Below are 27,956 nucleotides of genomic sequence, written 5' to 3'. Positions count from 1 at the left end.
AGTAACCCAAAGAAGTCCTGGTGTTTATAACTCGAGAGGTGACATGCAGAAAGAAATATTCCATCTTTGCAGCTTAGCATCCATCACGGAGCAAGCCTTCTAGAAAGCACCAGCTCAGCTGTATGCTTCTTTTAAACGTCCTTAAACTGGGTCGTCAGAGATAGATTAGATGCTCGCAAGCAACCAATGTCAGCCTGACTCTATAAACTAAGGAGTAAACCCATCACTTTCATCTTACCCTTCTGGGCTTAAAACTATTTCCAGGGCAATCTGAAAGAAATGAACAAAAAGCCAAGGATGGTGGCATAGGCCTGTAATCCCAACATCCAGAAGACTGCAGCAGGAGGATCACAGCTTTGAGGGCAGCTTGGACTAGGGAGACTGTATCTCAAAATGAGCAAGCAAGCAAGCTAAGTAACAAACCCTTCAAAACTACCAAGTTAATGGGAGGGGTGTTGGTGTTTTGTTTTGTCTTACTTAGCCTCATAGATCTATTAGGTTAAAACAACACATTGCTTTAAAGTTCCTTCTCAATTTAAAAATGACTAAGAATTTGTTGGTCACCACAGGTAGAGAGTACGAATTGGGCTTTGATATAAAACACCCTGGCTTGGGCAGCATAAGTCTCTAAACCTCAACATACTCATTTGCAAAATGGGTCTGTATCTATTCAACTGAGGTCCAGGCAGGAAAGAAATTGCATTTAAGCGGTTTGTTTTGGTTTCGGTTTTGCTGAGATAGGTATCCCAGGCTAGTCTTAAACTTGCAATCCTTGCAGCAGCCTCCCAAAGGCTTGGTTACAGGTGGATCAGGAAAAAACAAGCTATGTACCAAGGACCATGGATATGGGGCGGGGGTGGAGGGCTGTGCTGGAGAAACGGCAGAAAGCCATTATTTGAAGGGGCAGGAAGAGGGATGGGGTGACCAGAACCCAGACAGAATTTGGCTGGAACAACAGCTGCAGGAGAAGCTGTGAGTTTCGTCTAGGAGCTCAGACCCTTCCTCCCTCACACACACACACACACACATACATACACACACACACACACACTTAACATTTCTCCAAGCCGGAGCGGCAGAGCCCATGCTGGATAGAGATAGAGCAGTTTGTCTCTCAGGATACAGAGCACAGGTCAGAGGGGACATCGGAAAAACCAAGTCTGGTGTCTCTCTTAAGGTTGTCATGAGCCAATCTTCTCATTATCAGTTATTTTATGTTTCTGTCCATTTTAATAAGTGGCAAATGCCCTAAGGGCAGGAAGTATCAGCTAATTCACTACTGGGCCAGAACGTATCTCAAGCCCTTGTATGTAGGAAGTCACTCTTGCAAGATCATTATCCTATTTATACAATGCAATTATTTAAAACATGAGATATGACCAAATTCTTATGCAACTCAGAGAAGATATGTGGTCTAGTGTCCTTAAAACCAGAGTGGGGTCTCATGTTTGCTCCCATTTTTTCATTAGCTGGAGGGGTATGTGTTGCTCCCCCAACCCACCCCCAGAATCTTAGCTTGGAAATACTCCAGTTTGATTAAAGCCATACATCTTCTCTAATGGCACTGAATTTTCCTGATTTGATTATGTGAGTACAGTTAATTTCATTTGGGGGATCATTTAAGTTTAAATGTTTCAACCCAACATAAGTATGTCTATTCTTCATTTCTACTGAAGTTATTCTAAAAGGACTATGGGCATGGTGCTGTCCCTGAGGAGACTGCCTGGCAGCAAGGGAAAGAAAGCAGCGAGATGACAGGGCACAGTGGTACACTTATAACCTCAACACATGGTAAGCTGAGGCAGGAGAGTCACAAGTTCAGGACCAGCCTGAACTATAGTGAATCCCATGACAGCCTGGGAGATCCTGTTTGAAAACAAGAAAAGACCAAAGAGCAGCACCGTTTTCTAAAATCTGTATGCCAGCTACTATGTATGCCAAACGGACTGGGGTCTACTCGTGCGCAGACCATTCCTGCTGCCCCTCGTGGCTGTTTGAGATATGGAGTTTAAAGATTTGCTTTTATATTTTATTTATGTGTGTGTGTGTGTGTGTTCATACATGCCATGTGTATGTCAGTGTCAGGGCTTGCAGAGACCGGAAGAAGGTGTTGATCCCCTGGAAATGGAATTACCTGATGTGGGTATTGAAAACGAAATCTGGGTTCTCTGTAAGTGCTTTTACCCCTGTGTCATATCCCCAACCATAAGATATGAGAGACATTTTGTCTGTATGTTTATAAAGTAGCCGAACCAATAAATCTTAAAAGTTAAAATTACATCGAAAAACCCAACATAAAAGCAGCATAGGAACATCTAATTTATTAAAAACGTGAGCCACCACAGAACTGTGAAAAACAAAATGTGACTTTTCTTGTACATCTACCATGTATTCAAATTCTGCTCTTGTCTCCACTAGAAATCACCATGAACAGTCTGGCACAGTGCCTTGAAAACCATTTCACGGGGCTGACGGACTAGCTCAGCGGGCAGAAGTGCTTAACATACAAACATGACAGTTGGAGCTTCTGGAACACACAGAAAAAGCGGACATAGTGGGGTGTACCTGTAAGCCCAGCTCTCCTACTTCAAGGTGAAAAGCAGAGCCAGGAGAGGGGGTGTCAGCAGCTTGCACACAGTACGGCAAAGACATTAAAAGAGGAGAAGTGACTTCCAAAGGGTTGTCCTCTGATCTCTGCATGCATGCTATAACACACAAACACCCACACTCACACATATCTATATACATGCAATGATAATAATAATAATAAATATATGGAACTATTTCCTAGTTTACTTACATATACATATTTTAAAACATGCTAACCATCATTGCATACATGTTTTTCTAGATAATCTTTGCCATGCAATAGATTTTTAGGTAGATTTCTTATATGATAAAGCTATTTCACTTTCTCAAGGCTGCATATTGTAACAAATATTTTAAACCATTCCTCAACTACTAGGCATCTAAATTAGCACAAATTTTCTACACACTTCAATTTTTCATTAATTCTCTACAACAGTCACAGTTGGTTTTTTCCTACCCACAATTAATTCATTCTCGATACAGCATGGCAGGCTTCTACTCAAGCTAATTCTCAACTGGATCAGTGCCATGGTACAGCATAAGTTTAATAATTGATGTGCGTGCCTATGTGTGTGTGTGTGTGTGTGTGTGTGTGTGTATTTAAGTGGTTAAAAATTCTTTAATTTTTCCAAAGAGAGGTGGCTCCATACCTCTTGAACCTGGTTAGACTTACAATGGTTCTAACCAACTGAGCATGGCAGAAGTGATGTCATGTGACTTACAGGGTGGGGTTATTAAAAACCCATGCCTTTTCCACACAGACTCTTGAGACATTAGCCTCCCCTTGACTACAATCCTCTTGGGGGCCAGCCACCATGCTGGGAGATACCCTAGTGAATAGAGAACAGTTGTGACCAGCCTTCAAGTCACCCCAGCCACGGGCACCAGGTACATAAGCGTCGATTCCAGCACCCAGCTGCAGTTTTAGTCTTTCCAGCCAAGGCTCATTAATTTGTCCAGTAAACAGAGCGGAAATAAGCTATCCCCTACCACGTCCTGTCTGGATTCTCAGCCTGGGGAGTCAGTGAGCATAAGTCTTGGGGTAATTTGTTATTTTACAACACCATAGAATTGAACAAAGTGCATGCATAGGTCCGTCCACTTTATTTGGGTTGTTACTTGTTCTCTCATCTGAAATACTTCTGGGTAGAACAACAAATCCAGGTCTTTGAGATCTGCATCAGAACCTCCAATTAAACCACCGTAACCCTCCTGTCCTTGTTGACCAACAAGGGACACCTGTTCTTTCTACCTAGAACATAAAGGCATTTTGGGAAAACTGAGAAGTGTACCACACAAATTGATAGTGAGCTTGGGGTTTAAGGTCCAGTCGGCTGTACTGGACTTGAGTCTCCCACAATGACTTTCATAGACTGACAATCTTCTAATTTCAACAAACTGATTCATAACAAGAAAGGAAGATGCCTAAGGGCTCATAATGATTATAGTTAATAAGAGTAAAGATTAATTTACAATATTCTATCTCATGGGTGGTTTTTGTTGTTGTTTTCACCCTAGGATGACAGCTTATTACTTTCAGTTTGTTTGGTTGGTTTTTTTCTTAAAAAAAAAAATAAGTTGCCATACTAAGAATAGGAAGACAGCATCATATCTGCTAGTTCATGGGTTCCAGTCTCTCTCTGTATCACCAGAGTTAAATGTCACTCATTTCACACAGTGTTCCACATCACCTCCCCTCCCTGTCATTTTGCAGGTACCCAGCAGCCAACAGAGACCAAGGCTTGGGGTTATAGAACATCACAATTGCTCTTCATGTTTCCCCAAACCCTGGGATGCATACTGAGCTAAGAAGGCAAGTACCAGGGTGAACGGAAACCACTAAAGGTAGGCTGAGAACCCTCTGAAGGGAAGCTTTCCTTGTGTGATTTCTGCTGGAGTATATGCAGGGAGTTAGCAAACACCTCAGATCTAAAGCTGCCCAGCCTACTGCCTTTCTGAACCTATCCTGCTCCTTCCCTGCCCATTCAGACAGTGCAGCCATCTGTCCAAGGCTGTCCTGCTAAAACACTTATCACAGCACCAGGGAGGTCCCTCAAGCATTGGTCTTCCCATTGTCTGACTGTTCTCCAGGCTAGAGCAACCCAAGGCCACAGCAGGTTTTGTGATCAGGCTTGTACAAAACGGACTATACAAAACCTTAGGCCGACCCCACTCTGAGCATTATTTCATCCCCTTGGATACATGTGCCAGTTTTTCTTTAGTTGTTAAGAGATGGTGCTTACTGGAGACTCATTACTCCACATGTGGCCTGAAAACCCAGGAGCTAGTCCTGCCGGAGCCCAGCCTCACTGGAGCAGAATCCGTTAAACTAAACCTTCACATGACACATACATACATCTAAGTGTGGGCAGCTCTTCACTGGGGAACCCTCATTTGGTATTAGACATTTCTGTTCTAATAATGCCCAAGACACTAGTCATAGCAGACATTTTGAAGAAAGGTTTTTAAAGGGTGGGAAAAAGCATAATCCCCTTTCTTACAGAAAGATCTCATTATGCATGCACTCTTGGTGTCGGGGAAGGGAGTCCAGATCACTTCATCTCAAAGCCAAATCCAAGGGCACAAAGGTGAGGGCACTTCATCTGAAATCCCAATCCACCATCACAAATGCTAATTGGTCTAGTACAAGGAGTTACAAAAGCTTCAGGTGGGAGCCAGGCCAGAAGGAACACAGCTACACAAAACAAAATGTTCAGTAAGTGAATTTGCTTCTTTACCAATAGCAACGATTCTCCACCAGGGACATCTAGCAGTGTCTGGAGACTTCTCAAGTTGCAAATGGCAATGAGCAATGACAATGTACAGGCCACACCATACCCCACCCCCACCCCCAAAAAAATCCAGCAAAGAACTGTCTCTTGTGAAACATCCAGAATGCAAGGTGATTCACTAGCACGCTACTTTCTCTCCTCCCTCCAGACCCTCCCGTCACCCTAGTAAGTGGCTCCAGAAGTGGCCTGTGCACCCCTTCCTCTATAGCTTCCCCCCATTGGCTCTAAGAAGAGCCTGCCATTGAATATGTGTCAGCCTTGGGACAGAGAGCAAGCAGGTCCTGTCTTTTCAGCAGGAAGGACCTGCTTGTGCCATCCTCATTATTCATGCAGCACAGGCCCTGGATTACCTAGTATAGAATCCTGCATGAGCTGTTGAGAGCTGGAAGGGGCTGGAGGATGCCTTCAGGCTGCTCTCTTTGGGCTTGAAAGGAACCACCATCCTGGCAGACTCTGACACACAGACCCTCTCCTTTATGGCAGAGGAAAAGGAGCAGGGCTCACAAGGAAACTGAGCAAAGGAATAATAGCGCAAGCGCCAGCTTTTGAAAGTGCAGACAACTGTTGAATGGTGCTTCTAGCTTTAGCTCAACCTTGCTAAAAAGGAACCCCACACATTCTTGTTCTGAAATGCACCCTCCCGCATCCTTTCCCACTGTTTTGGCTTCCCCGTCTTATAACTTCTAATCCAAGATTGCTGTAAAGATGCTGTCTAGAGTAGTCAATTTCATTTCACTGAGCAGAGAAAGACGGGTCCTAAAAGTCAGGAAAACCTCGTGTCCTGGTTTGGCCAGCATCACTATTCATTGCCCCCTTTCCCAGGTATCTCAGTTGGGACAATGAGTTACGACCTTTCTTCCGGGGCATGCTGTTCCCAGAGAGAACAAAGCTGTGGGCTTGGCATGCTTCTGCAAAGCACGTTAAGCCACAGACCCTTAAAGTTAAACTTGTGTGCAATTACGTCTAATTTGGCCCTTGCTGGTGATGTGCCCACTGACCGAAATTCTGCTTACAGGAAAATGACTGGACGCTCGCTGATGAAGGAAAACCTAGGGCTGAGCAAACACGCTCTAATCTTGTGACTTGAGAGCATCGAGAAAGAAGGATATTGGCACAAACTATGGGAAAACCTGCTCTACACCAGACCCATGAAATTACCCCAGAGTTTTCAACTCAGTCAGATTCCAACTGCTGACCCCAGCATTGCACGAAAACTCCCATTCCCCGTTGATGTGTGTGAGCTAAACCAGGAGGCACAAATGAAGTTGTGGGTCTCCTGGGTACAGGTGAGCGTAGTGGAGAGGCGGGGTCAGCAAGCTGATTGCTGGCCAGTCACTACAACCCACTGGTGATTTCCAAGAAGACTAGGAACCTGGGTGACACAAGTGCAGCCAGGGAAGACCGTCTCTCATAGTCGGAAGGAATCACATAAAAACCAATGTGATTTCTTCTTGTAATGTGATTACAGGTCTCTCTGGGAAAAAGGAAGCTTGCAGAACAGGAAACGTCATTCTGTTTAAAACAACTGTTAGCAATTTGACCCATATCCTTCCAGGCTTTCCCTCATACAGTCTTGGTTCTAACTCCCCACAGCGCGTCCTGCTTCTTCACTTTATTACATAAGCATTTCTCCATATCATGAGAGACTATTTATTTGAGCTCTGTCTGGGATTCTCCAATGGCAACATGCACAGCTGCTTGCTATTCAGACTTCAGAAGTTTATGCACAGCAGAAGGTAGCAAATGAGGAGGATGAAAAAGGAAAGCACACAATAAAATGTTAATGAAGACACCATCTCCCCAAATAGTCTCAGTCCACAGCGTGGTGCATGTTGAAGCCTTCTTTCCATCCTGCTGAACGATAATAAAGATGGCAGCCTCGGACACGGAGGATCAGGCTCAGGCTCTGGAAGGTCAGGCCATGGGGAAGGAAACGGCAAAGAAGGCCAGGTTCCATCACCAGGTGAGAAGGCCAAGGAGAGAGAGCAGAAAATGTATTTGGGGTGCTTTGAGACTCCTTGCCCACTGGGGCATCATGGCCCATCTCTGGATACTCTTCCTCTCATCCAAACCTGATCACATGATCTTCACAGAGTGCTCTTCCTCCCTTCTCCACTCACTGAGCACTCTCCCTGCCCAGCAAAGGCTTAGTGCATTATAGCTTGTCCTATGATGTCATCAGACAGGGACTACAGTAGCCATAGTGTCAGAAGAGCTACCCTAAGGAGATGTATGCCCCTTCCTTTGGGTATCAGACTGTTGAGACACTATGGAATTGCACTTTCTCCATGAACCTCATGCCGGGGGTTGGGAAAGGCTGAAGCCCTGGCGTCCAGAGGAGGAACTTGTTTCTCAGGAAGGGAGTTCATACAGTTGGGGACCACAGCAGGGGACAGGACAGAGCCAAAACAAGGTGTGGGAGCACACCTTGACCAGAACTGCATAACTATATTCCTTTTACCCTCTACTTAAACCTAAATCTCATCGCCAGACCCCCAAGAAGGGGTGAGATGGCTCAGAAGGTATGGCGTCTGCTATGCAGTCTGACAACCTGCGATCTATCCTTAGACTCCACATGGTGGGGAGAACTGACTCCCCAGTTGTCCTCGGACACTTCCAAGTTTCCCTTGACCTCCAGACATGGGCCTGCTGTGCATACCCCACTGGGATGAATAAGTAAATAAATAAATAAGTGTATTTTTTAAGACTTTGATTTTGTTTTATTATCAGGAACTTTTATTGGTATGCTATTACGGACAGATTTTTTTATTATTTATTTATTAAAGATTTCTGTCTCCTCCCTGCCACCGCCTCCCATTTCTCTCCCCCTCCACCTCTCCCAATCAACTCCCCCTCCCTCATCAGCCCGAAGAGCAGTCAGGGTTCCCTGCCCTGTGGGGAGTCCAAGGACCTCCCACCTCCTTCCAGATCTAGTAAGGTGAGCATCCAAACAGCTTTGATTTTTTTTTTAAGACAGGACCACTAGACCTCTTTATTTGCTGTTCTTCCTGATATAGTCACATTGAATAAATCTCTGTTTTTCACTATTACCTGTCTCTTTTATTAGCATATAGGGTACAGGTGGCTGAATCCAGCTTATTGGGGTGGCTAGGTCCCAGGCTTTGATCCTAACAACTCCAGTAACATTATGACTTTGCCCCTTCAGATCACAGAGAGAGAAAGCCAGGGCTGAGTGGTAGTAAATGAGAGAGCCACGTCACCATGGCCCCATGGGAAGCTCAGTTCCCTGGGGGCAGAGGGCAGCCCAAGCATAGTTCTGTTTAAGGACTACTAATACCTCTCTTCTTTCCTGCAGTGTTTTGAGGTTTACAAAAATGAGCCTGTCTATAGAGATGAAGAAATCAGATAGAGGGAAAATAAAAGAAGATCAATGAAAGCAGAGGGTCTAGAAATACACTGGAAACCATGCTTAAGCCCTTCGCAAATTCTATAGTTACATTCCAGATTTGGTTGTGCTTTCTATCAGCCAAAGCAAAATACAGAAAGTGGATATTCATAAACACAAGTTATGGATTTATATTTCAGAAAGTCCTGTTGCTATAGAAATTCTCCTGGAAACGTTATCTGTCTCAGCCATCCATCCACCCTGATCAAAGGGCTTCCAAATGAGTCTATTTTCTGCTGAACTGTTGGCTAAACCCTACAGTGCTGAGGTGTAAACCCGACAGAAACTGTTCTAAAAAGGGACCCCATACTTCCCCAGCTCTCATCCTCGGAATGTGCTGAAGGCACCGGGAGAGAGCTGAAGACGTGTGAGCTCCGCCACTGCAAAGCGGCCTCCATGGGTGCGTGTAGGCGTGCACTCGCTGTCTTGGCTCTCGTGAGGCTGGGGCCTGCCATGCTTCCTTTGTTTAAGATCCTTCCACATCCTCACTATGATTTATCCGCCACTTCTGCATCCTTCCTGCCCTCTGTTCCTTCTGCATGCAATGACTTTTTAACATTGGCGAAGAGCAAACCTCAATGTAATAGCAGACACCAGGGCTAGGAATGTAGTTCTTGCTGTGGAATACCTGCCTAACACGTGAAAGAGTCTACATTGACGGATGTTGATGATAGTGATGATGATGATGATTAATATACATGAGCACCAGTTCATCCGACTCCCGGGAAATGCATGTCATTGTTTATGATTAGACAGACACTGTGCTAGGGTATCTAGAAGTCTTCCTTGCCCCAAAGTGAATGGCTATTCTGATGGAGGAGTGGCAATTTATCATAGCAGGAACATAAAGGAAGATAATACAATGGTTAAAAGAGTTTGCCCAGAATAGAGTACAAAGGGACTGACACTGACTTTAAATTTGAATTCAACAGGCACGGTGGGCCCATAGCCAGGAGTCACACTACCCGAGTTCAAACCTTCATGTCACTACTGAGGAGCAGTAGCTTATGCAAGTATTTAGTCTGTCTGAACCTGTTTTCTCACGAGTAAAATGGGGCTAATATCACAGATCTCAGAGGATCGTTGTAAGGATTACACTGGATAATTCACTTTCTTTTAAATGCTTAGAAGTCAGGAATGGTGGAGGTATTAAGCCTGTAATCCCAGCATTTTGGGAAGTAGAGGCAGGGGAATCAAGGATTCGAGGTTATTATTGGATACATATAAAGTTTGAGGTAAATCCTGTCTCATAAATAAATAAACAAATCAATGCCTAAAATAATACCTGGCACATATAAGCATTTGGATATGTTTGTTGATACCAGTACCAATAGAATTAAACAGGCAGAGTAGAATAAGACCAACCCCTTTCTTAAGCTGAGTCTATAATGTCATGTCTCATCCTGTCACCTGCGACCACATGTGAACTATATTCTCCTCAGGCTGTCCAGGGGAGTCAGGACAGACTCAAGGCCTGGATATAGGATCTGAGTTTTCTGCTGAAGTAGGATGTCTTGAGTTTCAAAATACACTAGGTCCTTCTGCAGAGCCAACATTTTTCTTGTTAAATAACCCTGGGAACTCCGCACAGTGTACTTAGCACAATCTTTAAACTAATCATTAAGAGGCAAAAAGTGGGAAGCAGGGCGTGGCTTCCCGGCACTTGGGAAGCAGAGGAAGAGGCATCAGGAGCTTAGCATCGTCATAAACAGAGCTGAGTCAAGACCAGCCTGGAGGACATGAGACCCTGCCTCAAATAAAACCCATTAAACCAACAACTTGGCAGGGTGGGATCAGACTGTGGTTCATATAGAGTTCTTGGCTCAAGGCCATTCCAGGGAATGGAAGAATAAGTAGCCTTCAAATTCCATCATCTGGCTAGTCCCTACTTCCCTTAGCCACAGCAGAAGGAAGCCGGAACCACCCAAACACATGTGCTTTATCCACACTCAGCCGCCTCAGCAATACATAGAAACTTCTCTCACACACCCTGAGAAGCTGTTTTCCCTTTCCTGCAGTTCAGTTACTTCGCGCCAGCTTTCACTGGCCCTTGCCACCCTCATGCTCCCTAAGACCCACTGTTCTAGAGGACCCAGGTTGCCAGGGCCAAGACAACTGGACAGAGAGGCTGAGTCCAATTAAACAGTAATGAGACATTTGGAAATACCAACTTCTGGGGACAGTTGGGATTATCTAGGCATCACTTAAGCATATTATCTTATTCTTAATAACCTATGCTGAATGAGCATCTTCTAAGCAGCAAACACTTTGCATAGATTAATTAGTCCAAACACAATTATAATTATTTTCTCGATTTTACAGGCGAACTTAGCATCTTGCTTAGGTCACCTCACCAGCATTGGAAGGAGGTGGACTAATACACCAGAACAATGTTGTATTTTTAAACCCCACATGCTCTGGGAAGGCAGCCTTTACTTCACTTTCCGTTACTTTCAGAGAGCACAGGCAACTCCTTTTCCATGCACTGTTCCAGTTTCCCTACCCGAAACTAAAGAAACACTCTTTGAAGAGTCATGAAGGACAAATGAAAGCTACACTCGAACCCTGTCCTGTGCATCTCCTCAGATAACCAAGAAACAAATTTGCTGCAGCTAAATTTAAGCCCGTATCACTTAGTTCTCCATGGAGACAAAAGAGATGCACACAGCCTCCCAGGAGGCCATCTGAGCAGGAGGCTGAAGGTCTGCAGAGCTAACAAGGGCACATCTGACAGCTAAGATGCCTCGATCTTCTACGTCTTCTTCAATTTACTCTCTTTAAAGCGAGGAGCACACAGTGGCTTCTCAAATAACTAAACACAGAAACACAGAATTGCCAGTGTAGGCCAACAATCCCACTGGCTGGTACATATCCAAAAGAAGTGCACATTCTGTTCACAGCAGCTTTTGGTCCCAATAGCCAAGTGGCCATCAACAAACCAACAGGCATCATGGCGCACGTACATGGTCTCCACAAGCTGGAGTATTATTTGGTTTATTCATAAGGAAGGAAAAATTGACACAGACTGTGACCGGGATGAACTCTGAAGAAATGCTAAATGAGACATGCCTGGTCCAGAAGACCTAACACTAGCTCTATGATGTCACCTCCATGAGGTGTCTACAGTAGCCATTACAGAGGGGTAAGGGTAGGAACAAGGTTGTGGGTGGGGGAAAGAAGAGGAATTGCCACTTCATACATCCAAAGTTTCAGTTCAAAAAGATGAAAAGTTCTTCAGATGGACAAGGACAGTTCACATAATTCTTTAAGATTAATTTTAGCATAAAATAATTATGCTTTCATATACATATATCATTGCATCTTGCTCATATTTGCTCCCCATATTCCTATCACTGGTACCATTCCTGTCCCCAAATAATTCCCTTCCTTGCCTTTATATTACACACATGTATGATATTTATTTATTTATTTTTGTTCTTTGAGATAGTATCTCATTGAGTAGCTCTTGGCTGGACTGGAACTTACTAGACCAGGCTAGCCTCAAACTTAGAAACCTGCCTGCCTTTGTCTCCCAAGTGCTGGGATTAAAGGTGTGTGTGTGTGTGTGTGTGTGTGTGTGTGTGTGTGTACTAATATGCCTGGCCTTGCATGTATATTTAAATCTAGATTTTGCACATGGGAAAATATGCAATATTTTGTTTCTCCCAGCACCCTTACCCTCTTTTGTTCCCCTTCCCCTCCTTTTGAATGTCCTTCTGATGCTGCAAGGCCATGGTAATTTTACATTATATGCCAGGTTTTAACTTCTGCAAAGTTTCAAGCCTTGGCTATACATTGCAATCTCCAGGGAGGTTTTTTGAAAAGTATCTACCCATCACTGGGAATGGTACATAGGACACCGTGCCCTGACAGATGTACAAAGGAAAACAGACATTCAGGAGGCAACCACATCAGGAAATTGGCCTGGGCCCCTCAGGGACCCATCATCACTGAACTGATGGAGAGGCAGGAACTACCCCATCCAGGGAAAGGAACATAGCAGTCAAAAACAACTGAGAAACTTGACTGGAGCCTGAAAAATGACCCTAAAGTCCAGCTGGGGGGAATCTCCATGTAGAATTGACACTGTCCAAGGGAGAAAAAAAAAAAAAGCGTGGTCCTGAGGGTGTGCCTGTGGAAGAGAGTGTCCTCTTTCTCGGTAGCTGAGATATCTGCTGAGGAGGTTAGAGGTGAGCTGTCCCAAAGCCTGCAGATGGATGGGTGGTGCTGTATTTGCACATGGAAAGGCTAAGAGAAAGAAATGAACACTCACTGTCGTCTTTGAGACTCTGAAAGTTCAAACATTTTTAAACGGGTAGAAAACAAAAACAACCTAATGTGATTCTTTATGGTTTAATGAAAGTCATGCATATGTGGGGGTGGGGGGATTGAGATTTTCCTTAGCCTTGCATCCATAGGCAGCTAGTCTGATTTTGTAACTTGGCTTGGCTATGGTGAGCAGTGTGTTATAAACACACTTAGGCAGTATCCCTGCAGGAATTTAACCTTGATTCGTTTGAATATACGCACACCCAGGAGTTGGTATAACTGAATCAAATGGGGAATCTCTATCGAATGGGGGCGGAGGGGCTTATGTATTAATTTACACAATGTCAGCACTAATTTGCATTTACACCAGCAGTGAATGAAGTCTTCTGTTTCCTTGAGTTCTCACGGGCATGTATTGTTCTCTTCCTGGTGACAGCCATTCTGACTAGGGGTATGAAAAAGAGAGAAGATAAGAAGCTTGTAACAGAGCGAGTAGATGTGATCAAGGAACATTATATACATTTTGTATTTATGGTTGTGAGCCTAGCCTTTAACGGCTGAGCCATCTCTCCAGCCCCATTACATACATTTTGAAATGTCGTAAAGATGCTAGGTGATGGTGGTGCACACCTTTAATCCCAGCACTCGGGAGGCAGAGGCAGGCAAATCTCTGTGAGTTCGAGGCCAGCCTGGTCTATAGAGCTAGTTCCAGGACAGGCTCCAAAGTTACAGAGAAACCCTGACTTAAGAAAAAAAAAGAGAGAGAAAGAAAAAAGAAGTCATAATGAAATTCCTTTATATAAGTAATATATGCTAATAAATTATTTTAAAGGAAAATTATAAATGTATCATGTAATAATTGAATAAAAATTAAGATACCCTACAAAAACATCCCCTGAAACAATTAGCAGATCTAGGGGGCAGCCTCTTGGAAACCAGCCTTTGCTTTGTTAAGTTCCTTAGACTTTAAAGGGCATCCATGTTGTTAGGGTTTCTACTGCTGTGAACACCATGACCAAAAGCAAATTGAGGAGGAAAGGGTTTGTTTCATCTCACACTTCCAGGTCACAGTCCATCAGTGAGGGAAGCCAGGGTAGGGAGGGACTGAGGTGGGAACCTGGAGGCAGGAGCTGATACATAGGCCACAGAGGAGTGCTATTTCCTGGCTTGCTCCTCACAAATTGCTCTCTCATACTATCCTGGACGACCTCTCCAAGGGTGGCACCACCCTTATCTATCATCAATCAATAAAAGATCCTACAGACTTGCTTTCAGGCAAATGTTATGGGGGCCATTTTCTCAATTCAAAGTCCCTCTTCCCAAATGACTATAGCTTGAGTCAAGATGACAAAAAAACAAAAAAAAACAACAACAACAAAAAAAAAAACTAACCAGGATACAGGTCGACCCTAATGAATTAATGAATTAGATCTCTAAGCCAAAATGTGGTATCGTGACAGCATGGACAACAGCCATGGAAATGAACTCAGCACCTGACCTTAGCCAGCCGGTGATACCTACCCTGGGAGATCTCGGCCTCCAGCTGCCCAAGAGTCCACCTACGCCTCCACTTCTTTCCCAAGAAGTCACAGCATCTCACCTTGTTAAAAAAAATGTTCTCTACCAACAGAAAAGGAGACAAAATTGCCTTCTCATACCTTATCTCCTCCCCTCCTGTCTCCTACAATGTCCTTTCCTTCAGCAAACACCTTTCAGCTACTCCAGACTGAAGACATGCCTCTGGGAAAGGCTTTCCAGTTTTTCAATTCCTATCATTAATTAGCAGTTTCAATTTTTACACTTCGTATTAGAGAAATGGTCAGATGGACAAAGACAACGCTGGCTAAAAGGTTTAAACCTAGAAAACCAAACTTACACCTTTCAGCTAGAGGAAAAGGAAAGAGCTCATCTCACACCAGAGTCCGCCACTGTGTGTCTCTACACTAGAAAGGCACTACCTCGGGCGGATGAGAGGCTGTATCCTTTCAACACTCAAGACCAAAGAGTTGTCGAGGAAGTGCTAGCTTGCCTCCTCACCCCACTATGCATACAGATACTGAAACTGCTTTCAGAGCCTTCTCCCTCGCCTCATGGCCCTTCGGAGGTGAAGTAAACACGAACCCACCTTCCAGATGTAGAAGGCCGCTCAGAAGTCACGCCCAATCTCACACAGGAAGCATCACTCCCTCCCACTGCCCCTGGCCTCACAGTTCTCATTATTTCAGGTTGGTAGCACTTCCAATGGCATCTCAGTTTTGCAACAGTGCAGTGCACGCATCAGTGCCTTCCACAGGCCAAGCAGGAACAACCTAACTTGTTCTACCTGTACACTATTCACAAATGTTTGCCTCTCCTTTCGAGGGACAAAGGTGCTGTCTGGTTAGGAGACACTAAAGGGCTTCCTGTCATTTGATGTCAGGTCTTGGTCACATGTGACCCATAAAGATACCGAATCTGCAAGCTCTGAGTAAAGTCCATGGCACAGAGACACCTCTCATCTCATGCTGAATGATCACGAGTGATCCAGCTCTTTCTAGGTTGTCAAGAGTTCTCCTTTTAACAGAAGGGAGCAGTCCTCTGCATTGTGCCAGCAATCTTTACTCACTGGAGACGCTACTTGATTCATTATGAAAATGAACCCCCTATACACTTCCTAAGAAATGTTTAAATGCTGAACAGCTACTGCTACCTCTTTCATCATTGCTACGTTTTCTTTCCTGATCCTTATGCCTTTGATCCAAACTTTCATTATCTCCAATTGAACTACAGCATCTCAGAGTCCTGGGACCTCTCAGCACGTCAGTCTCTCTCTCTCTCTCTCTCTCTCTCTCTCTCTCTCTCTCTCTCTCTCTCTCTCTCTCTCTCTCTCACACACACACACACACACACACACACACATTCTCATATGCATACACATACACATACAAGCACACTTGGACACTGAACTGTCACAAATTCTCCCAATCATAATAGACTTGCTCTACAGGCTCTGATTTTCTCAAAGTTGAGACCACAGCTACAACGAACTCTGTGTCTTGAGAAGCAAAAAGGTAAAAGTACCTTTAGTTTTCCAGCTACAGAAATGCATACCAGAGAAAATTCGGAGAAGAGGAAAAACTATCCATTATCTCCATACAAACGGTTGACATGACCGTTTCTCTGCCTTTTGACTAAAATTCGGAGTAGAAACAGGTGACACAACCTAAGTACCAAGTGCTGGGAAGACAGTGTTGACCAAAGAGCACACTCCTGACAGGCACCAATTTTATTATGTTCTACCACATTATTCTAAGGGTAATCAATGTGGTACAATGTTTTCTTAAATACACGTTTGCTTTATTTTTTGAAAAGTAATACATACTGAAAGAATCTTTCAAATACTGTACCCATCCTTGCTCTGAGTCCCTGTCCTAAAGGCAATCTCTAAAACAATTCTACAGAACTTTCAAGAACGATCTCACAAACACAGGCTAAACAGAGTGTTGCTTACTTGGTGGCTTGTTTGCCTGTCTTACTTAAGAGACCAAAGGTACATGTGCGGAGGTTCCAAAACTACCACGTAAAAGTACATTAGAAATTTCATTTCTTTCTCAGAGCTCACCTCATTAAATATGCAAAGTTACAGTCGCAACTCACACCGGGGAGAAATATATATGCACAAACGACTCACCATTTCAGACTAACAATAGCAAACACTTTGCAGGAGACATGAGGAGAAAAGCTTCAAGACTGTCCCCAGAATCAATGCCAAAGGACGGACCTGGTTTGCACGGAGAAGAGAAGTATCTTTATATATGCTTTCTTTAAAAAAAAAAAAAAGCGTGTTTTCCATTTGCAGAATAAAAGTCATTAGTAAACGCAGAACAAAGCGAGCACAAGTTTGTAGTAGTTCTGGAATGATCGTTTCTCAGGCAAGCTTCCTAAGAGTTTAACAGGCAGCAAGGCTCCAGAAGCTGCCTTATTAGAACTCACATGGGAACTGCAGTGTGGGGGGTGGCGGGTAGAGCTCATTCCATGCGCCTGTGTGACTGACATCTTGCCAAGTCCTCCAGTGCAACCCTGCAAAGCCTGCCTGCTCAGGGAGTCCACAGCCGAAGCAAAGGAAGAGAAAGTGATCTACTCAAGTTCCCATGCTGGAATCTGCCAAGTCTGGCTGATGGCAGTGCCTCCTTTTGGGCAAGTGGGGAGTAGGGGGATTGTAAATGATTATATGAAATGTGTGGTTTACATTTGAAATGTTCCCCTGTTGAGAAACCAGCTTGTATCTCAAACCAGTGCTCCCTAGACAGCGGTGCTATTTTGGGAGACTGTGGAACCTTTAAAAGATGAGGTTTGTCTGAAAAAAGTGGGTCATTAGGGTGAAAGTTGTAGTCTGTCCCTAGTGCCTGCCTCTCTCTGTTTCATGGTCTGCTGTGATGTGAACAGTCCCTGACGCTGCTCCAGCTGCCATGAACCCCGTTGGTCCACCATGCCCTCTCTGCCATGATGGGCTGAAAGTCTCTTGAAACTAGGAACCAAAATCAATTTTTCCTCCTGTAGGTCATCTGTCAGGTATCATGGTAACAAAGATATAAAAGTAGCCAGTACAGACACTTACTGGAATAAATAATTGTAATAATAATAAATAGAAGGGAAAGGTAGAACGGAGAAGGTAAGAGAACAAATAAGTCATCTAAAAGCAAATAGCCAAGGATTTTTATTTCTTAGTGGGCTGAAGACCAAGCCGAGGACCTCAAGCAAGAACTCTGTCTGTCACTGAGTGCCAGCTCCAGCCCGCAAGGTTCTCCAGCACCCTAGTTACCACACAGTTCAGTTTCACTGGGCCTGTGAACTTCAAACTTGGCAAACATCCTGGAAGCAGTGGGGTCTGAAGGATGCCTAATGAGTCCATGTACTTCCTCCTCCTCCTCCTCACCTCCCTGCCGGTCTCCCACAGGAGAGTTGGCTGACCTGGGCAATAAACTACAATTGAAGCCAGGCATAACACATCAAGACTTTTCCAGTAGTTCCTTCTCATTTATCTGACACTAAACCCTTCAGAGCAGCAGCGGCGGCAATGACCACTTAGCCCTGGGGAAGGCTCGCTAACTTCCCAATGATGATTCAGGTATGCTGGGGACAGCTGTGAGACCACTGTGAGGACATGACACCCATCACAGAAACCCAAACCTTCTCCAGCCTTATTTGGAAACACTAATAAAATACGAGAGTTTAAGCGAACATCAACAGGATTAATTTGATCCCCAACCAAATTAATAGACAGAACTTGATGTCCCCAGAAAAGACTAAAGAATTTTCATAGTCTCAAAGGAGAAGGAGATAGGAATGCAGATATACTTTGCGTAGAAGGGGGAAGGAGAGCTGGGAATAGAAAGACAAATGAAGCAATAATGGATGAAGGGAAATGCACCAATGCTACCCATCGTTAGAGCCAGGGCCCAGTGGAGGCCCATTCTGGGCACACACAGGTCCATATAAAAGCATTCGACCCTTTAAGGATACACTTTCCCAACCACATGTTGCAAAAATCGAAGCAACTTGCTTGGCATCCGCAAGAGAAAGCAAACCTAAACTCAAGATGAACTGTCTGTTCTTTACTCCAAACTCATGGATTAGCAATAGAAATGAGTGCCTCTTTTAGGTAAAAAGTAGAATAAAGACAGACTGAGCTAAACTTAGTACTAAACAATAGTACTCATTCCTGGGGCCAAAGGGCAGAGTACTGGCTAGATTCCTAAGTAATTAAAATATATTAGCACATGCAAATCAGCATAGCTAGAGCCAACAGCAGGAAATTATATTGTTAGCATTACTTAAGATTGAATTCATATTGTCAATGAAATATGAGAACTAAGCAAAATCATCAGGAACTAAGCTATTTTAGTTGAACCACGGTCCCTCATAAATATGCCAAGTCAGTCCCTCCTGCTGAACTACAACCTAGTCCTTCTAGCCCCCCTGAACCTAAATTGGGTTCAATTTAGGGCAAAGCCCCTCTACCTTGCCCAACTAGTTCTGAACTCCTGGGCTCAATTGATCGGTCTACCTTAGTTGCCTGAGTTGTTTGACCTGCAAATGCATATGCCAAAAGCATCTAAATTTTTATTATTGGGTTTTTTTTTGTTGTTGTTTGCTTTTATTTTTTGAGGTAGCCATACTCAGCCAGACAGCCAGACTACCCTCCAGATCATGGCAGTCCTGCTTCCGTGCGAAGAATGCTTGTGCAAGTCACTGCACCCAACTACATCTTTTATTAATAATTTATTTATTTATATTTTATGTACATTTGTCTGCATGTATGTCTGTGTGAGGGTGTTGGATCCTCTGGAACAGGAGTTACAGACAACCCGGAGCTGCCACGGGGATGCTGGGAATTGAACCCAGGTCCTCTAGAAGAGCAGCCAGTGCTCTTACCCACTGAGCCATCTCTCCAGCTCCCCCACCAGCTCTGTTTTTTTTTTTTTGAAAAATAAACAAAAATGTCTTCCTTCAGTAGGAATAGAAAAATGAAAGCAGTTAAAAGCTTACTCACTCACTTTGCAAAAACCCTGCATGCACAGTGAAGAGACTCACAGAATATTGGAAACAGCTTTTCAGGAATGTTCCAGGGCATCAGCATCACCTGGAACATTAGTGAAACTCGGAGAGTCGGGGGGTGAGTCCAGAACTTCTCCAGGCTGGGTAAGGCCAGGCATCTGCCTTTTCACAAGTTTCCAAATAATGCTCTACGATCGCTACACCAGTCCTTTGAAAACCACTGCCCTGAGGAGATGCTCCCGTGACAGATAGGTCGCATGCAATACATGATTGCAAAGAGACACTTTATCCTAACCAAAATGACCAAGAAGCAATTCATGGTTATAAAGCCAAAGGAGAATCCAGCTAAATTTGGTAAAATCTGTGGGTCTCTTGCTAAAGAGACAAGTTCCCCAGCCAACTGCCAATAAATAGGTGCACCCAGGGTCTCAATCATTCTTCACCCAAACCAGGACGTTGGTCATCAGAAGACCATGATTACCAGTGGAACGTGAGAGGTGGAAATTGCCACAGGTAACGCTGAGAATGAAGAATAAGAAGAGGAAGAAACCCTATCGCCTGATAACCTAGCTGTCAAGGTCCATGTCCACTCTAACTATGCATGTTTTCCTCACCTGTTCTCAGAGAACTCACTAACTTCAGCAAAGCCATCCAGCAACGCTGCCCATCCTAAAGGTACTCCCACACCAGAGGACCTTGGGCCAGTCGGAACAGAGTGCACCTTGTGCACACACCCCCATACCTACTCTCTACTATTTTACTGAGCTACTTGCTCAAGAACATGTTTAAACAAAAAAAATGAGCATCTCAAAGCCCAGGAAGATACCTATTACTCAGGCACCCATAAAACACCACAAACCTGCTAGGCTGAAGAGATGCTTAGCCGTTGAGAGCACTGGCTGCTCTTCCAGAGGACCCGGGTTGAATTCCCAGTGCCCACATGGCAGCTCACAACTGTTTGTAACACCAAGATCTGACACTCTCACACAGACATATATGCAGGCAAAACAGCAATGCACATAAAATAAAGACGAATAAATTATACTTTAAAAAAGATACCACAAGATATACTTTTTAAAAAGATACCTTTACTGCCTGTAAATAAAGGACTCCACGATGTGTCCTCTCCCAGTTACTTCCTTACTCCTCAGCATCCATCCACAATAAGCATATATCCTGGCGAAATATTCCCACAACAAACACACCAGAATACCTTCCAGTTTTGCCCCTGACCTATCCGAAGGTCTTATTCAAATTCAGAATCCTCAACAAAGTCTTTTCGTTGCTCCAGCCTACGTTTCTCACATTATCACTTCTGCAGAACTTGAGAATACACTAAAAAGAGTTATTCCTTATCTCTCAGCCTGCCTTTCTTTCTTCTTTCCTCCCAACCTCCCTTCTTTCCTTCCTTTCTTCTGACAGGGTCTTATGTAGCTCAGGCTGGCCTAAAACCTCTAAGTAGCTGAGAATAGCCTTGAACTTCCAAGGGCTGAGATCACAGGGATAGCACTTGCCTACTTTCTGCAGTGCCGGGGATCGAACCTGAGGCATCCCACATGCTGCCATTCATTCTACGGACTGAGCTATATCTCCAGTCCTCAGATTTTCTTTGAAGTTATAAGTAGCTATGACCCCCTCCCCGACAGTGTTTTGTACATAAGAGATACATGCTCAAGTAATGGAAATAACTACAATTTGTTTAGCCCTGTGATCCAACAACCACACATGAATCAGGTCTATAGCTCAAGGTGCCGGAGGAGACACCAAGGCCACTCAGGCAGGGATGGAAGTCAGAATTCAGACCCAAATCTATTCAACTTTCAGGCTCTTGCCATCTCCATCCCATTAGGCTGCCTCTGAAGAAGAAAAGATAAAACAGGGCAAAAAGCGAGAGTGGATGCTCGCTGGTCAGCCGGCCACCCCACTACATGCTTTTTTCATCAAACCCAGGCTTCAAGGGATGGATGGTATACGTAATAAAATGCATTTTACAAATTATCCTATTTAGAGCCATTGGTGCGTGCCACTATATTCTTATGGAAAAGGCTTCTTTTCATAGCAGGGCCCCAGAGCCTGATGGAATGTCTTTATCTATACACAGAATCCTTTGACAAGCCTGAATGTACTCTAGGAATATAAGTCCATGAATTGCCTATGCTTTCTGGTGGAAAAAGCAAGCATTGAAATTGACCTTAAAGAACACAGCGCATCTAATTTTAATATCACCCCATCCAATTGTCTATAGGTTTCTGGACTTTGATGAATCTTCCTTCCTTGACCAATAGCTGAAAAAGACAGAAGGGAGTAACCCCCTACACACACACACACACACACACACACACACACACACACACACACACACAAACTCAGGTATGGCATCTTGGCAAAATGGTGGATGAGGAAAGACTCCAGTCTAGCCATGTTGCTTCAAGTTGTCCCTGTCACCAACTAGCTGTGTGGCCTGACACCATATCGTGAATTTCAGCTTCTGTGAGAATTTTGCCATACTGTCTCCCAATCCCCATAAAGTAATACTGAGCAGATAGGAACAATAACACATTTTAAGCACCCAGGCTTAGTAGGTCACAAGTCTTAATTCCATAGCCCGTGGTAATTGCCTGCTCTGGAACTGAGTGACCTCTGCTTCTCTGTTGGTTACCCTGAAGACGGAGCAACATTAGTGCTGTTTGCACAGGAGCCTTGAACCAAAGGGAGCTGTTGTAAAGGTTATGGAGGGCTGGGGTAGGGATCAGTGGACGAGCGTAGACAAGGCCTGGGGTTTGGTTCCCAGCACCATGCCCAGAAAAGGGTAGGTGAGCAAGGGGCAGCTGCAAGCTAACAGTTCCCTAGAGAAAAGAAGGTTAGCTAACACCCCAAATAACATGAACTTGGAACGCAAACTTGGTATTACAAGCTTAAGCTCTCCCAAACAAGTCATTCAGCACGTGTAATTAAAGTTAAAAGCATACTAAAATAACACTTTAGCTGCTGACCTTCGGGAGATCAACCAAAACACAAGAACATAAAGGAGTAGCTTGGCTTTCTGTCTGTGGGGCCAGCATCACAGGGTAGCGTCCCACACTTACCTTCTCCCACCTCGCAGATGAACGCGCAGAGGGAGTTAAAGCTGAGCTACACGCAATAGAGCCACCGCCACTGCCCTTTCACACCGCGGTGTTGGCCGCTTCAGAAATGACATTAAGGTAAAGCACCGGCTGCATTAACCACCTCAATAGTCCAGTTCCCAGGCGATTAGAAGTCACACTGCCCAGCCTTCAGACGAGAGCATCGCTCAATAATCAACATTATCAGCTACAGCTCTTCAACACATGAAGGGGGGGAGGGAGAGATTGATTGATGATGCCCTTGTGTGTATATGTACATGGGTTGCTTGCACATGTCAGTCTCGGGTCTTGCTCTTTCGAAGCTATCTACCTTTTGGTTTTCGAGACAGGGTGTCTCACCGGGACCTGGGGCTCTCTGATTAGGACAGGATTGCTCACCAGTGAGCCTCAAGGATCATCGGCCTCCCCAGCACCGTGTCTATAAGCGTGTGCCTCCGCCACCATATCTGGATGTTCTCTTCTTTATTTAACCAGGGCTCTAGGGATAGATATCAGACCTTCATGCGTTCCAGGCAAGCACTTCACTGACTTAGCTATCGCTCCGACCTTTATGCTGAACTTTTTCCTTCTCTCTCTCTTTAAAAGATTTTGCTATGTAGCTCAGATGAGCCTCGAGCTGTTCATATAATCCAAGCTGACCTCAAAATCATAATCATCCCGCCTTGGCCTTGGGTATTGGAATTACAAGCTCGTACCACCACACCTGGTGGATGCTTCACTTTCTGAAGGGAGCAAACAAGGACACCTTGGTCACTGTTATTTTTACAATGCAACTCATGAGAAGGACCTGTGTTTTTCAGAGCAGAAGTCCATCCTTCTTGCCCAGAATGACACTTCAATGTTGACTGGATTGCTAGTCAGGAGGGAACGCAACTGTAGGTCTTTTGCTTTCACGGGCCTCTTTAACTCTCAAGTAATTAACTGGAGTAAAACTTTTGACAGATCGTGGTTTTTCAGGCAGTGGGTTTTCGGAAGTCACTCGGCAGATACATCATAATTCATTTCAAAGGCAGAAAAGTTACTGTATGTTGCGCCTAAGCATCCATGCTATTTAAACCTGTGTCTACATCTGTGTCTGTGTTTGCATGCCTATGGCTGTTGCCTCTTCTTTCTGGCCGCTCCTCAACACTGCACTACTACAATGACAGCATTGCCTTGTTTGTAGCACATCACATGACTTTGCAGGCTGCAGGAGAGCATGACCAGGGATAACAGGAATTAAATGGAAATGAGTCTATATCATTTTAATTCAGTGCACACCTGTGTCCAAATCAGGACGCCCTCAGCAATCTGTCAGAAATCTGAGAAGGCTCGCAAGTACCATGAAGAGTCTACTGACAAATCCCTCAAGTACAACTTAGGATGTGGTATTTTACAGACACATAACCTGGGAGGGAAGAGGGAGACTTGAGCCAAGTTAATTTAATTGCTCAATGTAAGAATTACTGACTGTAAAAACAGTTCAAGGGGGTAGAGAGCAGAAAAGCCCACACTTGAAGCAAGTAAAACAACTTAATTCAAACAATCAAATGGTTGTGTTTCAATTTTACAAGAGTCTCAAAGACTTGGAATTGTTAGCACCAAACTGACATCAGAACAAACTATTGGCGTTTAAGTCTTGGGGCTTCAACCTGTGTTGTAGAGCTGGAAGCCTCCTGAACTCACCTGCTTCCCAAACCAGGAAGCAAGAAAAGGCATCCCCTATAACACAAGGTGAGGACAACCCTGTTGTCTTTCCTGACACCGTGTTCAGCCTTGACAAGGGGCCCAGAAAACCAACAACTCATATACCAAACCAGGACCTTCTGGATAAATAGTCAAAGCGTTCAGTAGTGTCTATTAACACCAAGGTATACTCTGGCAGATATGTTGTGTGTGTGTGTGTGTGCGTGTGTGTGTGTGCACCTGTGGAGATCAGATAACAACTTAGAGGAGTTAGTTCCCTCCTTGTACCATGTAGATCTTGGGAATTGAACTCAGGTCATCAGGCAGCAAGCACCTTTACTGGCTGAGCCATCTTACCAGTTCTAGGTATCATTTTTAAAAAGCATACTATATATATATATATATATATATATATTCTAGACCTGAACATGGCATCAAAAGTATTGTTTACATGGCATAACTGGCTACTGTATTAAAGCTTTCGTATTTCACAGTGTGGTTAACACAGAAGCACATAGTCCTCATTTGACCATGGTGAGTCATGGGAGAACAGCACTTGACAAGCCCAGGGAAGGTAAATAAATCACTCCAAGAATGGGCACCCCCACCCTGCAACACCAGATTAGCACAAAAAGAGGAAGATTTCCCAGGAAAGATGCTCCACAGAGCAGGCTTCAGGTTTGCCAGGTCTATGCCTCCTTGATTAGGCTCCTAAAACACGCTGAAGTGGTAGGCTGATTCAATAAAAAAACCAGGCACCTCAGATGCCCATGCAGGGGTGAATGGAAAGAGGCATGATCCTGGGCTACATTCATCACCTCTACACCAGGACTTCGCTAATGAGGGCTAGCTCAGGCCACGTGATGTCAAACCATGTTGTAATGTGGGGTCACCTAGTTTACAGACTTCATAGTCATCTTACAGCTCGACACAGTGAAACCACCTTATGTACCAAGAGCTGGTCACGTGAACGGACTTTCAAAGCCTGAGGTTGACACTGCAACCACCAGATGAGCACAGGGCTCCTCCTCCTGTCCCGGAGCTCTCTGTGTGGTTTACCAACTGCAAACTGGCCCAAGGCTGCAAAATACTGGGTCGCGCTGGATGCATTTTCTCACTTTATAGAAGCTACAGCTGGCTCCTTCTTCTTGTCACAAGAAGAAAGGGGGGGGGGGGACCTCCCACCTCTGACAGACCACAAGGACTGGGATGTGACTGTGTGAGTTAGTGTGAGTGTGTGTGTGTGTGTGTGTGTGTTAGGGAAGTTGGCGACCCTCTTCCAAAAATTTCATCTCTGTTCCTACCAAACACCCCAAACCACACGTACACACTAACTCTGATGTAGGCATCACCACCTTAACTTAAACCTGGTACTTCTGCTACCAAGGCCAGTCTGAGCAAAAGATTAACCCATGGTTCTTGGCCATGAGTTTGCCGACAGGGCCAACCCTGGAGAAAAAGCCAGCTTACTGTTTGTTTTAAAGGAAATACTTCCTACCACAGATTTAGGACTCTGAACTCTGCACACGGGGCCACGTGGTTGGTGATAATCTGGCTCCCTCTTGTTAGTCAAAGCCACCTCTTTCCGCGGGCAAGCTCGGGTAGCCCACACCACCACCTTCAAGACAGGCTCCCAGTCTGTCCTCACAGAAATCCTCCCGCGCGAGGGATTGGGGGCGGGGAGAGCCGCCAGGAAAGTGGGTGGGAGCGGGACGTGTCCCTGTGGGCTTTGGCTGGAAGGGCCTCACACCTGTGGGGCCCAAAGAGGCTCCAGCTGCTCAGGTGAGGCCCAAAAGAGGCTAGGAGGAGGAGAAGCCTGCCCTTCCAAGAAACTGACTTCACCTCTCGCAGAGCGCGCAGTTACAGTACTTGCGGTGCCCACCTGTAGCCACAGCAAACAAACTTTTCGCCCCTTAAGGGTGGGAAGCATCAGACCCCCTAAGCCCCTCGCTGGCCCCAGCCGGCAGCGCCTGGAACTAGGCGGGCTCCTCACCTGACACCCCTAAACCACAACCTGATCTGCGCCCGCGCCGCTGAGGCTTGCGGGGTGGAGGGACGTGGCTGGAAGCTGGGGTTAGGAATTTGGAGGACAGGGGCGGAAATAGGCGCTCGGCTGCTTTGCAATCCCACTTCCCAACTTTGCCAGCCGCTGCTCTCCGCGGCGAGCACCCGGTCCCCCTCGGCCTCCCCAATGAGGTCCCAGCGAGAGGGGTTCCCCAAGCTCAGAGGGAGCCCGTGCACTCACAGCCATAGCGGGGCCGTTGCAGCGACGGCAACTCTTCGTGCGGCATCCTGCGCTGCTCCGGGGGGCCTCCCGGGGCGCGCCCCCCGTGGCTCTCCTCGCTGGCCAGGCTCGCCGGCTCCGCGCCCCAGGGGCGCGCTCCGATCCCGCCTCCGGCTGCCCTCGCCCGGCTTCTCCGAGCTGGCCGACCCTCTCCCTCGGTGTTCCTTCGCCCTCGCCCGCGGCGGCCGCGTCTCGCTGACACCGGGGCAAAAGTGAACTCTCTCCTCCCTCGCTCGCCCGCCCCGGGCCGCGCCGCGCCGCCTCCCCCAGCAGGTTTCCTTTCTCCTCCCGCCCGGCCCCGTTATTCACCGCGGTGGGAGCGCGCCGCCGAGCAGCGACCCCTACTGGACGCCCAGCGCAGCGCGGCGGAGCGAGATCCCGCCTCCCGGGAGAGGAAGGGGCTGAGTGGCGAACGAGACCCCTGCAGCTGGGGCCCAGCGCACAGCTGGAGGGCGCCTTGGAGCTTTCGGAGGGTGGAAGTGAACCAGCGCAGGGAAGAGCAAGAAAAACCACAGCAGACCACAGACACCCTGTTCGCCTGGGTGTTGCTCGGTGACTGGGGGACAAACACTGCAGTTCCTTTTCCTCTAGGGAGACTGCACGGGGACACCACTTCCCCCGCCTGCTTTTGGATTTGGGGGTTTAAAGGAAAATTGCTTGTGACTTTTGGTCTACGAGACACAGGATTGCCTTTTTTTTTTTTTTTTTTTTGACTAGAAACTGTCAGGGTGAGCTCTTGCGCACGCTGGAGCGGCAAGATAAACAGTCTCCAAACAACACGCAGAACACAACTGCCAGTCATCCGCCCATCCCCTCTGCCTGCCCGCCCCAATGTGCAAAACTGTCGCTCAGGCCCAGCCGGGGTCGCACAATCAAACCCCTTTCCGGCTCAGCGTTTGAGACAGAAACCACAAGTGGCTGTTTCAAAAGCCGACGTTTCATGCGGTCGCTTGGAAACTGGAGGAATGTGGAGCCCCTCTAAACCTGGGCTCTCGCTTTTTCACAAATGTGGGGTGTGTGGGTGATCACATGGCTGGAAAAGAATAATCGAAAGAGATGATTTAGCTGAAGAACGGTGGTCTAGCGACACTGGTCACCTTTAAGCAAAACCACAGAGGGCGGCCAGCCGTTTTCTGGGAGATACAGTGAACTCTTGAAACTGGAAATTCAGGCTTTAAGCTCCTGAACTTGCGTTTCTTAACAAGCCACCGGTGTGGCTGAAACTAAGCTAGTTTATGAGTTACATTGACAGAGGAGTTTAGATCTCTTTGGACTTGAATCTCATTGGA

At 45.6% G+C, this 27,956-nt stretch overlaps 1 protein-coding gene across 1 annotated transcript in view; it reads right to left on the bottom strand.

Annotated features, from left to right (window-relative positions):
- Iqgap2 (IQ motif containing GTPase activating protein 2) overlaps positions 1 to 26,925 on the bottom strand; it is a 283,168-nt gene extending 256,243 nt beyond the window's left edge. Inside the window, exon 1 of the mRNA XM_075976277.1 lies at positions 26,629 to 26,925. Within this exon, the coding sequence (XP_075832392.1) occupies positions 26,629 to 26,674 (46 nt within the window). The 5' untranslated portion in view covers positions 26,675 to 26,925. The remainder of the gene's footprint in view (positions 1 to 26,628) is intronic.
- Between the last annotated feature and the right edge of the window lie 1,031 nt (positions 26,926 to 27,956).

The sequence above is a fragment of the Microtus pennsylvanicus genome, chromosome 6 (assembly GCF_037038515.1).
Source record: "Microtus pennsylvanicus isolate mMicPen1 chromosome 6, mMicPen1.hap1, whole genome shotgun sequence".
NCBI classification, from domain to species: Eukaryota; Metazoa; Chordata; class Mammalia; order Rodentia; family Cricetidae; genus Microtus; species Microtus pennsylvanicus.
Note: the sequence above shows the minus strand (reverse complement) of the source record. Positions and strands in the feature narration are given on the sequence as shown.